The following is a 15,906-nucleotide window of genomic DNA, read 5'->3' on the forward strand; positions in this document are numbered from 1 at the left end:
AGGCAGGAGGAAACAGCGGGGAGCAGCAGTGGATCTGCTGTCTGCTTTCTTCCTCCATGGCAAATCAAAGTCCATTTTGGACATACTACTTCCCTCCAGCCCAAGCCTGTTGATGCCCCAACCTTAAAGCCCCAGCTAATCCAACACATCTAAAGCACTAAGCCTTTCTCCTGCAGAGCTTCACTCAACTCCCCAAGTCCTAACTCCTCCCAGACCACCCTTCACATGCCAAATCCACACATTTCCGTTCATCGTAACCTTCCCTCTCTCCCTTGTCTGATAGTCCTTCCCACACAAGTACCACATCCTTCCTGCCCCAACCTCACCACAAGGCTGGGTTTGTTCACCAAAGCAGATCAAAATGAAAAGTAAACACAACCTTTTGAATCTAAAGGATTAGGAGATGTAAAGAAGTGAACTGTCCATACTAACAAGCACATGCACAAACAGAGGAAGACTGTGACACCCCACATTGCCCTACAGGTCCCATAGCAAGCTCTTGCTGAGCTGAGCTCTGTAGCCTTGCACTTCAATGCCCGATCTCTGGGACTCCCCAGTACTGCGCTCTGTGGCTGGCTGAGCTTGGTTTTGTTCTGCCGCTTCTCTGAAACAGCAGAAGTGTAGCACTTGCTTTTGATAAACAATTAAAAAAAGAAACCAACTCAAAAATTGGCATGGTAGCTGAGGTCACAAAGACTCTGCCTGTCCAGGACACCAGGGGATGAAGAAGGGGATACATCCTGCAAAACTGGATGTGTTCCCACAATGTAGTAGATATTTGTATGAGCTTTAATAGAGTCTGTGTTACAAAGGCTGTAGAATCATCGAATAGAATGATAGAATGGTTTGGTTGGAAGGGGCCTTTAAGATCATCTAGTTCCAGCCCCTCTGCCACTGGCAAGGGCACTTTCCACTAGACTATGTTGCTCAAAGCCCCATCCAACCTCGCCTTGAACACTGCCAGGGATGGGGCAGCCACAGCTTCTCTGGGCAACCTGTTCCAGTGTCTCATCACCCTCATAGCAAAGAGCTTCTTCCTAATATCTAATCTAAATCTCCTCTCTTTCAGTTTAAAGCCATTACCTCTTGCCATTTCAATCCATGCTTTTATAAAAAGTCCCTCTCCAGATTTCTTGTAGGCTCCCTTTACCCACTGGAAGGCTGATCTAAGGTGTCCCAGGAGTCTTTTCTTCTCCAGGCTCAGCAACCCCAGCTCTCTCAGCCTGTCTTTATAGGCGAGGTGCTCCAGCCCTCTGATCATCTTCATGGCCCTCCTCTGGACTCGCCCCAATAGGCTCACATCCTTCTTATATGGGGAGTCCCAGAGCTGAACACAGTACTCCAGGTAGGGTCTCATGAGAGCAGAGGGGGAGATTCACCTCCCTCAACCTGCTGGTCGTATTTCTTTTGATGCAGCCCAGGATACAGTTGGCTTTCTGGCAAGCACACACTGCTGGGTCGTGTTGAGCTTCTCACCAACCAACACTCCCAAGTCATCCTCCTCAGGGCTGCTCTCAATTCATTCTCTGCCCAGCCCGTATTTGTGCTTGGGATTGCTCCAACCCAGGTGCAGGACCTTGAACTTAGCTTTACTGAACTTCAGAAGGTTGGCATTGGCCCACCTCTCAAGCCTGTCAAGGTCCCTCTGGATGGCATCTCTTCCCTCCAACTTGTCAATGGCACCACACAGATTGATGTCATTGGCAAACTTGCCGAGGCTGCACTCAGTCCCGTTGTCCATCTTGAACAGGACTGGCCCAAATACTGACCTTTGAGGAACACCACTTATCACTGGTCTCTACTTAGACATCAAGCTGTTGACTTTAACTCTGTGAATGTGACCATCAAGCCAATTCCTTATGCACTGAGAGGTCCATCCATCAGATCCATGCCTCTCCAGTTCAGAGACAAGGATGTTGTGCTGGACAGCATCAAATGCTTTTTAGAAGACGAGGTAGATGACATCAGCTGCTCTTCCCTTACCCACCAATGCTGTAACTGCATTATAGAAGGCCATCATATTTGTCAGGCATGATTTGCCCTCAGTGAAGCCATGTTGGCTATCACCAATCACCTGTTTTCCATGACCTTAGCATAGTTTCCAGGAAGAACTGCTCCATGATCTTGCCAGGCTGTAGTTCCCCAGGTCTTCCTTTTTCCCCTTTTAATCTAAATAGCAATATTGTAAAGGTATTGGAAGAGGGAAGGAAAAAAATACATCTCATTGACCCAAAATATGCATGAGGAACACCAGTGCAGAGGGAGGGGATGACTTATTTGCATCACAGAAAAATCACAGCAGATCCAAGCCCCAAATCCCAATTCAGGGACTTAAGCACAGGCTATTCTGAGTTTTCTATTTTGTATTAACAAAGAAAACACTATTTCCCTCAACTTCAATCCCCAGTGATACTGCTGGATTTGCTGCCCAGTCGTGAAATATTCCAGGATTCAGAAGAGCAGATGAAGCTCCAGTGAGTCATGAGCAGACACTGCCTTATTGTGTAACCTGTGCAGTGATGATCATGTTCAGCTCCCTGACACTGCCTCTGCTAGCAACGCTAGACTCAAAATACCTTGTGCTTTTCCATAAAATTCCACGTTTGGGATTTTTTTATTTTTCTTCATTTTTTTCACTTATTACTTAGGGCTGTCAAGCCAGGCTTGACAAGGAAAATCAGCCACCACTTCAATGCAACCTTCACAGAATCACAGCTAACAACCAACCAGGCAGGGCACCGTGCTGCAGAGAAACCCACGGCTTTCCAAGCACGGGCTGAGGGGAGCGGCCTTCAAACATCCATAATTGTTTAGCAGAGCTCGCTTCACAAACACACATGCTTTTGATTGTGATCTAGCCACCACGCGCACAAAGCAGGGTTTCGCTCACCCGCCACCCCCTCACTTTCTGACTCCAGGCATGAGGCTGCAAGGCAGGGCAGCCTCCCTGACACACAGGAATGATGGAAGACGGAGAAGGCAGTAGGGAAATTTCCTTGGCTCCCCCGTGGATATTTCCCTTCCCTCCTATCACTTCCTAACAGTCCATCTGCTGGGGTAACCACTGTCAACCTATGCCATGAATCTCTCTTCCTTCCCTTGCCTGTGGTGCAAGCCCCCAAACCTCAGCCCTCTGTCTAAGCAGCACAAACCAGCCCAATAAGGAAGGTCTCCTTTTCTTCTTTATTACTTCTTTTTCATCATGGTTTCCTTAGGAAGATGAAGCAGCTAACCCAAAAGGGCAGAAATGCCTAGGAGGAAGGAGAGTGCTGTGGGGAAAAGAGGCAGGTGGACGTTCAAGGTCAGGTTGGACAGTGCTCTGAGCAACCTGCTCTAGCTGAAGATGTCCCTGCTTATTGCAGGGAGGTTGGACTAGATGACCTTTAAAGATCCCTTCCAATCAAAATTATCCTATGATTCCATGACATGCCCTGTGAGCTGGCACAGCCACACTCACAGCCTTCCCATCAAATACCTGAAGAAAGCTAAGTGGATTTTGAAGGAAAGGGAGCTCCTGAAAAGACTGAGTGGGCTGCCAAGCAACATGCAATTAGCTCAACCCAAGCTCAGCCCTCCTCAGCCATACCCCATACCCTTGAATGCAGCCACAAGGCATAGGCTCTCCCTCCCATGAGCTGCTGGCTCTGACCCTGAACCCCTCTTTCTCCCTTGGGAAAGAGCCCCACCTATAGGTCAAGAACCAAAGAGGAGCTCTTGGCCCCATCATCATGCCACTGAAGTTCAGACCAGGGGCTATAGGGAGAACATGGTAGAATCAGGTTTCCTGAAGGTCTGCAAAGGACGAATGAGGACATCTTTGCAGTGTCACTGTGATCTTCCAGTGTGTAAATAGAAGACAGCTAGTGGACCCAAATCTAAAATTGGTGACCTACAAGTAGTAGGTGGTGTAGAGGTTTGCAGGAAGGAAGGGCTGGGGATGAGCTTTGTGCAGACCTTTCTGTTGCATGAAGGCAGCACAGACAGGGGAAACTGTTCAGGACCCGTACCCTGGTGACTTCTGGTATGTTCATAATCCAGCATCAAACTCTAGGACTGTGAACACAGGCACAATGTGCTGATGGCCAGACCTAGTGTTTTGGGACTCAGGTATTAAACAGACTTGTGAAGCAGAATGTTTCCCCAAGTTGTTTCAGGCCTGCTTCATGAGAAGGTAAATGGTGCTGTAAAAGTGCCTGTGTCTGTCCATCAACCACGTGGAGTCTGAACAGCAAACTTAGGTATAGCTGTCTCCAGTGTAGATGTCTAAGATCAGGTGAACTCCACCCAAAGCACACTGAGGCATTTCTCAGGTTCAAGAATAGATTAAACAAATCATCAGAACTAGAAAGCTCTGGTGCTGGGAACAGAGGAGAAAAGAGAAGTGCCTTAGGCCTGAACCCTCAATCAACAAGATGTGGAGGGATGATGTGCATGCTCCTCTATCCAGACCTGGCTAACAGAGACCATACAGATAATTTTTGGGATCACAGATTCCAAAACTAAAATTGTTGTCATGCAGGGTAAAGGAGAAAAAGAATCTCTGGACCTGGAAGGGCATAACTGTGGTCCTCTTTGCCCTCCTCAAACCACCAGCTCCTTGACAAACAGCCCATTTGCTGTTCCCTCCCAAGGCACCACACAGCTCTACCAACAGTGACAGACCACACTGCAGCTTGTGTATGACAGACACCACCTCCCTCTCTCCAATGTCCCTTGATACAAAGGACAAAGCAATGCCTGTACGAGTGTCACCGATCCATGCTGTTTGGCTGATCAACATCATCCCAGGCAGAGACATACCACAGCTTCTACTGGAAGGGAGCAGGAGCAGCTCCCACCAGCAGAATGCCCTGCTTTGTCCTGAAACGGAGCACAGCCCTCTCACCCTTTGCCATATTCCCACCCGCCTTCCCGGCTCCCAGCCTTCAGCCCTTTAACACCCACAGTTTTTTCCGCTCTGCTGTGAAGCGATGAGAAATCCCCTGCCAGAGGACGTTGTTCAAATGGGTTACTGAAAAGAAATGCAATTCCCTACTCCAGGCGAACAAGCTCCTTCTTTTCCCCTTGAGGAAGAAGGATAATAGCACAGCCAGGGGAAAAAAGACTATCCCCAAAGCCTGATGTAATAATATTAAATAAGAAACTGAAGGGGTTTGGCCAGGAAAATCCCGAGTTCGAAAGAATAATTGCTCCAAGAGATTTAAGCCTACAGCTGAGTCACTAAAATGAAGAAACCTCTCCTTGTCCATAGAAAGCAAACAAACCTTGGGTCATGCAGCAAAACTTCTGTATGTTCTTGTTACAAAGAAAGAAGCCAAATGCAATTAATCATAATCCCAGAAGAAAGGATGAAATCTCTGTGATTAGCTCCCTAGGCTCATCTTTCCACTTTTGAAGTCTAATCCAGCCTTCTTCTTTCACCTTTCATCCACAGCATTGCCTTGAAAGTCTACTACAAATGCCAGATCAGTTCTCTCTAGGGGTACACAGTCACCTGCAGCCTGTGATCCTCTAACAGCTTTGCAATAAATGTGCAGGGAGGGGGGAACATCTGCAGAGAGCAAACCGAGCTCCTTTTCTTAGTCACCTTTTGTGATTGGGCTGTTATGGTGTTTGCAGGCTACCCAAGAACCTGGGGACCTTGGCTGATCTACAGGCATTATTTTCAAGCTAGGCATTTTATATTTACTATCCAATCTAACAACCAGAAAACACTATTTTATTCTTTTTCTTTAAAAAGCAAACAAGAAACCCAAACCAAAATACCCAACAGAGAAACATGAAAGCACTTTCCAAATGGTTAACATTACAACTGCTTGTTTTAATAAATTGGCTTATACCTCATCCTCAGGTGGTGTAAATTTGTCTGACCATCACCCTACCCACAGAAAGCATGTTCTTCACAACTGTATGCACTGTTTGTATAGAGGCGAGTGGACAGGGCTATATATTAAAAGCAAGGTCTCCAGCAGTTAAGTTTACTAAGTTGAAGCCAGCTGGCAAGCAGCATCTTTAATTGCAAAAGGAAAAGCCACACTCTATAGATGAAACATATCCAGGTCTAAAAGTCACAATTCCTTTGCTACAGCTTCATTCAAAGTTTTGGAAAACATGGGGAAAAGGTATAGTACTTCAAGAGAGGAAGAGGAAGGGCTGGAGACAGTGGCTACAGCTTAGGAGTGGATGTCAGGATCTGACATCCAAAAAATCCTATGCAAATCAAAACAAGCCATTCAGCTTCCCTTGGGATCCCTTAACAAATAATGGTTGACAAATATTATTCCAACAATAAAAACAACAACAGACTGGCTCGTTAGGTCAAATACATCAATGGTAAATACAATACAGTGGAATAATACCAAAATGACATCAGCTGAGGAACTGAGACTGGTTTCTACCCTGTCTCTTGTATACAAACCACTGCTAGTCTATGAATAATGCTGTCAACAGATGGGGAACGCTGGCCAGCTTTGTGGTAAGGGAAAGCAAAGAACACAGACTGGACAGAAATCTTCAGCTTTGCTCTTCCATGACATAGCAAAAACGCTTATTTTCAGAGGAAGAAGAATGGGTCATTCTTCTGTGAAAAAGATGGAAGTAATTATGCAGCTCCAAGTGCAACTGGAGCCTTCCTGTACAAATGTGGGAAACAGAGGGATGATTAACAGCCGATTTGCGGGATACGGTAACAAGGCCAAGGAGCCCTCAGGTATGACCATAATGCAACACCCACTGCTTTCCCTCCAGGTCAGTGCTGCAGACACAGCCAGAGGTGCTGGTGATGCTCTGGAGGATGTTTAGTGGCATGGAGCTGTCTTCATCTGCCCACTCACCACCAGCATCAGCCAAAAGGCTAAAAATCAGTAGATTGCTCCCCCTTTTCTTTGCACAGAAATCTGGCAGAGGAGCTAAGCACAGTGTCAAAGGAAAGGTGGTATTTGATTGCAGAAAAGGTTGCTACATAACACCCAGTGCAATCTTCTCAGCCTCAAGCTGCTGTTTATAAAATCAAATACCTTTGCATGTCAGGGTAGTCCAGAAGGATCCTGCCAGTGTGCTGGACTTTGTCCCTTGTTAATGGGAATTTCTACCATCCTTTCAGGAGGATGCACAGCTCCTCATGTAGAAAACAAAATGCTGCCGGCAGACAGGCTGCTTTCCCTAGTGCTGCTACAGGACAGAAGAGCCAACCCCAAAACTACTGCGACGGGATGGATGCTCTGGCAGTCACACATGAACTGCGAGCCGAAGCTGCCCTCCACCGGATGCAAGGGAAACAACGCCCTGTGATGGGAAAGTCAAAAGCTATGTAGTTTTCCAAGCACAAGTCCCTTACTTTTCCGTAATTACCACCAGCATTCACTTTTCTCAGTGTTATGTTTCAGGCACTAATGTAAAAGCCAGAAACTTTCAAAATAAGGGGAGTCTGGAAGCATCCTGTTGTCTGATAGCATCAAGTCCCAGCATCCAAATGCTGGAGTGCATTCAAATATCCCTAACTAATGAACTGAAACAGGGGATTCTTTATCATTAATGATTTTTCCATAAACCAGCAACTGATGCACATGCTGGAAAGTGAAACCCCATAAATTTTTGCTAGATAACAATTCTTAAATATGGGCATATAACCAAAGATTAAGCTGACAACTGAGATAACCTTTACTTTCAGACAGTTGACACACAGAAAGGATACAATCACTGTATTTGATTAAAAATAATACTGATTAAAACCCCATTTAAGCATCAACAGCTATAAATACTTTAAAATCCTGAATTATGTACATCCCCGATTTTAATTTTATGTAACCATATACCAACTACAAAATGAATCCTCCTAGCCAGCCTTGTGTCAATTGGTCAACACAGAACAGGCATCAACCATGAGAGAACTAAAGGAAACCTTTTAGGTTTCAAGTGAGAGGAAGAAAACTCCTGAGACTGTCTGCAGCAATTAATTTGACCCAATGCTGTCAAGGTACAGCAGCAAACAGAGTTTTCAGGGGCTACTCCCTAAAGCAGCAAAGTTAAAGTCTTCTAATCATTAAACTTTGTAAAGATTTGAGACGCAAAGTAGCATTGCTGCAGCACCTGCATTTATGTGGACACACAACAGGGTTCAGAGAGCAATGTGTGACACCCAACACCATAAAGGAGCATGCCCTGAGCACGTATCACCTCATCCAGTCCACGGTGCTTATGGCACTAGGACAAGTATCATGAGGCAAAAAAAATCAACAACGTTTAACTTCACAGCCTGGAGTTCATGCAAATTGATTTTTAACAAGCTAGCATTGCGGTACAAAGGAAGGGAGGTGGGACACAGGCTAGTAAGGTGGCCCTGGGTCACCATGGTGGTGAGAGGCAGCATCAGGAACACTGGTGGGTGAGCCCACAGTGGTAGCTAGTGGACACTGACCCCTGCCTGGGACAGTGACTGACCCTTGCCAGCGACAAGCCAGATTCCTGAAAACCAGAGCTTCCCCTAATGATTTTCAACCTCTGTTCTACACTGTAGCACAGCTCTAATGATCACAAAGTTTGGAAAAAGTTATTTCCATGCTCACCTGAATCTGCAGAAGCAGGTGTCCATAATAAAAGAAGTAGAGCAAAATACATGCTCAAAACTTCACAAGGGTTTCTGTTTGGTTTTTTTTTTGTTCCCCACCAGAGAGATGCTGGGAAATCTTCCAGGAAGATTACAGCCATGTGTACTACCCTGCCTGCAAAGTTCTCTGACACACACCACCTTTTGTGCTTCCTCTACTAGTACTGAACAGATACTGGTAAATTCACTAAAATCAGGCATATATTTCCTGTTGCAGCACACAAGAGAAAATGTCAGCCTGCTAAAACATGCCAGGCTGTGCAAAGCAAATAGGGAAACGGCAGGCATGGGCTTCATCTTGCTGTGACAGGGCTAGACCTCCTCACTCTTTTCCTCCCACTGTCCCAGGCTTGTCTTCCCCTTTCCTAAGCACCCACCAAGTGCACCAATTTTCCCACAAGTTTCACACTGCTCCTTATTTCCATTTCTCAGTTGTACAACACTGTTTCTTAAAAGCAGGCTATGTACTAAAGTACGTGCTGCTTTTCAGCACACCCTGACCCAAAGAGAACAACCAGGAAACAGGCAGACTCCATTTCCCAATTTGACTTGTTTTTAAATCAATTTAAGTAGACAGAAGATGAGATTTTCAACAAGATCTCCTTAAAAACCATGGAAGTAGTTCTTTGTAGCAGTATGGAAAGCAAAATTTTGAGTTCTGGTACAATCCTCTACTGCCACCAGCAGTAAGATATCATCAAAAGCTGGGGGAGAAGTAAAATACCCCTTAGCAGCTCCTTCAATGGTTGCAACAAGGTGAACACTGAATAAGTAGGGCACTCACCCAAATTTGGTGGAGAGGACACCTCCTAGGACAGAGCCGATGATCATGCCTATTCCAAAGCAAAGACCCAGCTTCCCCAAAGCATCAGCACGTTGGGAAGGAGTAGTCATGTCTGTAATAACCTTCTGAGCACCTGCAGAGAAAAACAAATCCCTAGGAAGAGGCTTGCCACAGGGTCTGAGCAGCAAACACACAAATTCTTAGGCCACAGAAACAGCGCCTGCCACAGAACGGCCCTTGCACACTGCTGGTGTGGAATTAGTTCAGCTTGTCAGTCATAGGAAACAAAACCACTCAAACCACTTCACAAGATGCAAGAAGAGTCTTAACATCCTATCAACCTGAGTCCTCTTGCATGAGTTCAGAGACTTCTAGCAGCTAAAGGTTTACGGTTTTTACTAGAAACATCTAGGAAAGACCAACAAAAGCAGAACAGCTTAGCGGGTAATAAAAGGTATTTTTGCAATTCCGTTTCACTTTGAACAATATGCTCATTTTACCATCAGAAAGGGAAAAGTTCTCCTACAAAATATCATGATTGCAAGAAGGCAGCTGAGAATTTTGGGATAGCTCTGCTGCCAGCAAGTGATTTCACTTGTGCCTGAATGATGAAGTCCAAGCAAGTTGCTCAAGATCATACAGGAGGATGGACCTGGGACTACAGGCTACTAGCCCTGCTTTCCATAAACCAATAAACCTGCTCCGTCATATGTTCATCATTTCATCCCTTATGATTGTCAAATGTTCCTCCTGCCTTCCTTCATGCTGTTGAGCCTGCTGACTTGAGCAATATGAGTAAGAAGAGAGGACTCTGGCAATAAAAGCGATTTGGAAAGCCCCTCAGCCCTGGCCTACTTTACCTGGTAGCCCATGCATGAACACTGCTGGCAGCCTTGAGAGGAAGAGGATTGGGATGCTGGTAGATATGGACATAAGCAGGAAGAAGGCACTTCCAGACACACAGGAAAGAATTAAGGCTGCTCGGGCACCAAATTTATCTGCAAACCTAGTACAGAAATGAGAAAAGGTTGTCAGAAGTGGGACCATGCAGGTCATTGCAAGAGTGATACACCCAGATGGATGGATTTGCATGGCCACCTCACTCATTTATTCATTGTGGAAAGCACTGATCAGATCTCAGAAGTGCTCAGTTCCCAAAAGAGGACTGGATATTCAGAGATGCTACCACAAAACAAACAAAAAAACCCAATAAACAAAAAACCAAAACAAGCCCCCCCAAAATGTGAGCCTTGCCTGGAGGAGGAGTGCAAGGACCAGCATTGAAGCACCAGCTGCCTACCTGGGAACAGGAGGACTGACACTTTGGCATAACAGGGGAATACATCAGCAACATTTCCATGATCATTTCCAGACCCCTCATAAGCACAAGATAGTATGTGCTTGCTTAAGTCTCCTGCTCTGTCATTCCAGTAAATAAACGTGGCTGCTAAACAGCATTACAACAGCTCAGCAACTCATTTAACATTATCTCTTCAGAGCACACAGTGCCCTCAAATTTTACTTTGTGATTCTTAGAGCTGGGTCAGGCCAGGGAATCAGGCTAGCTAATTTTTTTGGTTCAGGTTCAATGGCAATTGAAGTTATTTCAATTTCTTTCCAGATGATGTTCAAAGCAACATTTCTCTTTCAGCATCACTTAAAAAAAACCCAACAAAACCAAAAACAAAACAGTTTTCTATTTAAGTTCAAGAAAGACTTCACAATAGTGACTGAAATTTGTTTCTACTGGAGGAAGAAAACCCCAAACAACAAAACAGCTGAATCGTGTTTTGGTTCAGGTTTTATTCAACTCCAAGATACTTTAAAAAGCTAAGTTAGACAAAGTCTGAGAGTACCGCAGAAAGGGTTCTGAGCAACTGGGACTAAAACAGGCCTTAGCTTTTTTTCACTCCAATTCCTTCTTTCTTTCTCTTATTGAAGTTGCATATTACGGTTAGCTATGCAAGGTAACATTCATATGCTATTAGTTGTGATTACACTAAAAGAAACAACCCCCAAAAATGCCAAGCCTGGTCTACAAATAAAACTAAGCATAAGTAATTAAAGGGCTTCACATTGAGAAAGAGGTACAGGTCAAAACTTCAGTGTTTACATGAAAGCCAAGGAAGTTTATATTAGCTGTTTGTAACCTAAAGACCACGGCTCACTACATAGTCCAGGGGTTTTTTTGTTTTGTTACTGAAGAGTAAATTCAGTGCTTCATCTTCTCATGGCTCTTTAGGAGCATCAAGCAAGAAGAACAAGGAAAACTGACCTAAGCTACACATTTTTATTTCTTATCCCACTCCTTTCCATTTTCTTTTTATCTACCTTTATGCTGAGGTCAAAGCAGCCTCACATCTAGGAAAATCCTTTTTATCTCAAACTTACATTGAAAATTTGGCTTCAATCTGGCAGTATACACCTTCAGTCCCATCTACACCAGTGGGAACCTAGACCTGTATGAATTCTGGTTCGCCTTTTTCTTCCCTTCAGCATCTTCTCTAGATGTTATTGAATGACATGTGCAGAGGAAAATCAGACTTCAGATGGCACCAGCTCCAGGTCAGAAATATTACTCTAGATTTGTATATTAATAGAAAAAGCATTCAAATTGGCCCCTTGCACCATCTTCAGTCTTAGGAAAGCGTTTTCTTCCAAACTGCAGTGGAGAATTTGATGCTACTGTTATTAATTTTAAAATGTGTATTATGTTAGCGTTGAAGGGCTTTTAGAGATCAGATCCTTGAAGTGCTACACACCACATGCTAGAGGATCTTGCAGACCACTGAGGCACACAACAGCTCCATATCCATTTATTACTTTGTTGACCAGTAGCAAAACTGAGAAGAAAAGCTAGGATTTCTCATCTTAATTTTATTTTTCTGTCTCTGGATTACACTGCTCTTTCAATTTTTTTTCTGCTTTTTGGGAATGCATTCCCCCATTTCACAAAATTTTTTGGACTGTTTACATTTTATTAGGAACAGAAGCATGTGTTGCATGGGGTAGAGAGGCAGAAACCCTGAGTCCCTTCCACTTATTTTTATATATGACCTTACAGATACATTCATTCTTAAAAATTCATGCAAGTCTAGCTTTGTGTTAAACACTGATGTAGATACAGTGAGATGCAGCTGTAGAAATAACATGACTCTCAATTATTTTCATTGATGGCTCTCCTTTTTTTTTTTTTTAGGTTATCCAGTCACAAGACATTTCTTAGATTACACATGGCTATAAAACATTTGCAGGATTAAGCTGTTAGGACCTGGGCCAGAGTCTCTGATAGTTTAAGCCTGTTTCCAGTGTATTGTTACACTTAAATAAGAGTCGTTAAAACATAGCTAAGTTAATAAAAAGGCTGCTTCTATGTCGCAGTATTTCTAACTATAGTATTTGTTCTCCCCTTACCCATTTATAAAATCTTCAAACATTTCAACAGGACCATGAACCAGAACAAAATGATTTTTTATTATAGTAAAAAATATCTGGCCTTTTTCAGCTATGTAAAAGGTCATGAGAATTGTTCTCTCTTACCTTCCAAAAATGGAACCTCCCACAAGCTGGAGGACACCAAAGGTTGTCTGGAGGTAGCCAAACCCCACTGTATCCAAACCTATGCTGTTTGCCAAGTACTAAAAAAGAAAAAACAAACAATAAAACCAGTAGGTCAGAGGAAATGAGGTATGCTGTATTTCTGAATAAAGACCTTACTGTTTTGGTGGAGAGGACTACAGCTCCAAAAAAGCACTTCCTGCAGTTCCCCATACCTACAGATGAAATCTTCATTGGGTCAAACACACCCTGCTAATAAATACCAAAGCCTCCATCCCACAACATCAGTTAATGAAAATCAGGGGGATGTGATCAAAACCCTCAGTTTTGTACCAGCTGACAAATCTGAATCATCCTTTACCTTTACAGTCCAACATAGCTGAACATATTCAGTTACTGCTAAGTGGAATGAGGTAGATTTTAAACAGCCTTCCTGCCTCCAGACCCTGCACCTGCGGCAGCCCAGGCACCACCCAGGAGATGGCTGTGGTAAGGTCTTGGAGCTGTTGTTTAATTGAGCAAGCTGGAATCATTGCAAGCACAACATGGGCAAAATATTGCCTTTACTTGTAATCTGGATGGTACACCCACAACCTGGTCTTGCAAAAAACCCACAGATGCACACCTTGAAAAGCCACAATCCTACAGGGCTTTTAATTTAAAAATGGGGACAGCCATTTCTGATTCATGTCTTTGTTTTGTGTCTTTTGCTGAGAGTTGTTTAAAACTCTCAGCGAAGTTCAGCTCTCAGAATTTGTGGAGGTGCCCCAATCTAGCCTGCTTCCACAGTACATGCTCTGCACCCAGGTCCCCAAAACTCCCCTAAAAGATCAGTAAACAACTACACTGACCTCCCATAAACAAATTCTCAGCCTACAGGCTCAGGGCACCATGGGCTTGTTTAGCCCCAGAAGAAGGGAGCAGTTTGCCTTTGCAGGCAAAAAACCAGCAGAGAGTTCTCCCTGAAGGTACGGGCTCACCAGAGACAGGTGGATAGGCATATCAGGAGCTCACAAGAGCAGGAAAGACACCCAGGGAGGGGGTAAAAGGACCTGAGGTACTTATTCAGGTTGACAGCCACCTGAATATGAGCCAGCAGCATGCCCAGGTGTCCAAGGCAGCAGATAACATCCTGGCCTGTATCAGAAACAGTGTGGCCAGCAGGGCTAGGGAAGTGATTGTCCCTTTGTACTCAGCACTGGTGAGGCCACACCTCAAATACTGTGTTCAGTTCTAGGTCCCTTGCTACAAGAAAGACATTGAGGTACTGGAGCACATCCAAAGAAGAGCAACAAAGATAGTGAAGGGTCTAGAGCACAAGTTGTATGAGGAGCGGCTGAGGGAACTGTGGTTGTTTAGTCTGGAGGATAGAAGGCTGAGCGGAGATCCTATTTCTCTCTACAACTACCTGAAAGGAGGTTGCAGTGAGATGGGTGTCAATCTCTTCTGCCAAGTAACGAGCAATAGGACAAGAGGTAACAGCCCCAAGTTGCACCAGGAGAGGTTTAGACTGGGTATTAGGAAATATTTCTTCACCAAAAGGGTTGTCAAGCACAGGAACAGGCTGCCCAGGGAAGTGTTGAGTCACCATCCCTGGAGGTATTTAGAAGATGTGTAGATGTGGCACTTAGGAACATGGCTTGGTGGCGGACTTAGCAGCGTGTGGCTTACGGTTGAACTCAATGATCTCGATAGTCTTTTCCAATCTAAATGATTCTGTGATACCAGGCAGAAAAGTCCAGTGAAAAGCAATGAATCCCACTCACAGCTGGTTTATTACACCCTAAAAAAAATCCACTTCTGATCTGAAACCTCTGGTTGCTGCTGCCTGATTGTTGGGTCACCCTCCCACTGCAAGCAAGAAGATGCAAACCACATCAGCTCCACCCAGAGCTATCAGGCCAGGAAAGGTCTCTAGGTGATACTGCAGTACAAATAATAAACCAGCTTTTACTGCCTGGACATACCCTGAACACAATCACAGCTTACCTTAGCAGTAGGAATACACTTTCCCCTCTCCTGCTAGAAACTCTCTGGATAGTTTTGCTGGAAAGCTACATAGCCTAGCATTGAAGGCAAGGTGTGTTGTGAAACAAGATAACCCATACTCACAGGCATGACTCCCATCTGCATGAAGACGAAGGTCAGATCTAGGGTTAAAATCACATAGGCAGCAAGGATCACTTGTCCCTTCTTGACATCTTCTGAGTGGCTGCTCTTCTCCAGGGTCTTGCTCCTCATTCCCAAGGCTTCTTCCTTGACTCCAGGGCTGGTGTTTACATTCATAGTGCTCATGGAATGACTTACTGCAGGCTGACGGGCTGAGAAATGACACAAAGGTGCTTTCTAGCTGGGAACACGAAACATCGGTAAGGTGCAGAAGCCGTGTGTACAGTTCAAAGCTTACAGTGCAAAAGGTGCTGAGTCAGCATGCCAGGGATTTATTCTTTCTTTGTTTCTTCCCTCCTCTTTGCTTTCTTGCCAGGCAGGATTAAAGGTAACCATGTATCAAACCAGAGATCTCGTTCTTCAGCCTTGTCCCAGGTGGGCTCATTGCTTCAAGTACCATCACAATGAAGACCAGCTTGAGAGTCCCAGCAGAGTGAAAGCGGACATTGCCCCAGACAAGAGCACGTGACAAAATCTTCAACTTTTTAACTGTTTAACTTCTTTCACTTTTATTTCTTCTGGTGGCTCAGAAGAGATGACTGTTTTAATTCTTCATGAAAGGCACTTCGGTTTTATCTTCAGGGGTTGCAAGTGAAGCTTACAGCAGATCACCTATTTCCAAGTCCTTGTGCTTTCTGCAGTATACAGATCCTAGAACAAACAGATCTTACATGCAGTTAGAGGTGCTCTCATCAACATCTCTACTTGAGCCATTTTCCCTCCTTCACCAGGCACTGCAAATTTATGGAGACTGAGCTAGCAAATGTTCATATATGACTCCACTCAGAAT

General features: G+C 44.5%; 1 protein-coding gene across 1 annotated transcript in view; it reads right to left on the minus strand.

Moving 5' to 3' along the window:
- The window catches only part of SLC22A18 (solute carrier family 22, member 18), a 63,024-nt gene extending 47,791 nt beyond the window's left edge, over positions 1-15,233 (minus strand). The window contains exons 1-4 of the mRNA XM_010013749.1: positions 15,060-15,233; positions 12,930-13,027; positions 10,250-10,395; positions 9,390-9,522 (exon numbers count right to left, since the gene is read on the minus strand). Coding sequence (XP_010012051.1) covers positions 9,390-9,522; positions 10,250-10,395; positions 12,930-13,027; positions 15,060-15,233 — 551 coding nt within the window. The remainder of the gene's footprint in view (positions 1-9,389; positions 9,523-10,249; positions 10,396-12,929; positions 13,028-15,059) is intronic.
- Between the last annotated feature and the right edge of the window lie 673 nt (positions 15,234-15,906).

This window comes from Nestor notabilis, unplaced genomic scaffold (assembly GCF_000696875.1).
Source record: "Nestor notabilis isolate BGI_N333 unplaced genomic scaffold, ASM69687v1 scaffold7654, whole genome shotgun sequence".
NCBI lineage: Eukaryota > Metazoa > Chordata > Aves > Psittaciformes > Psittacidae > Nestor > Nestor notabilis.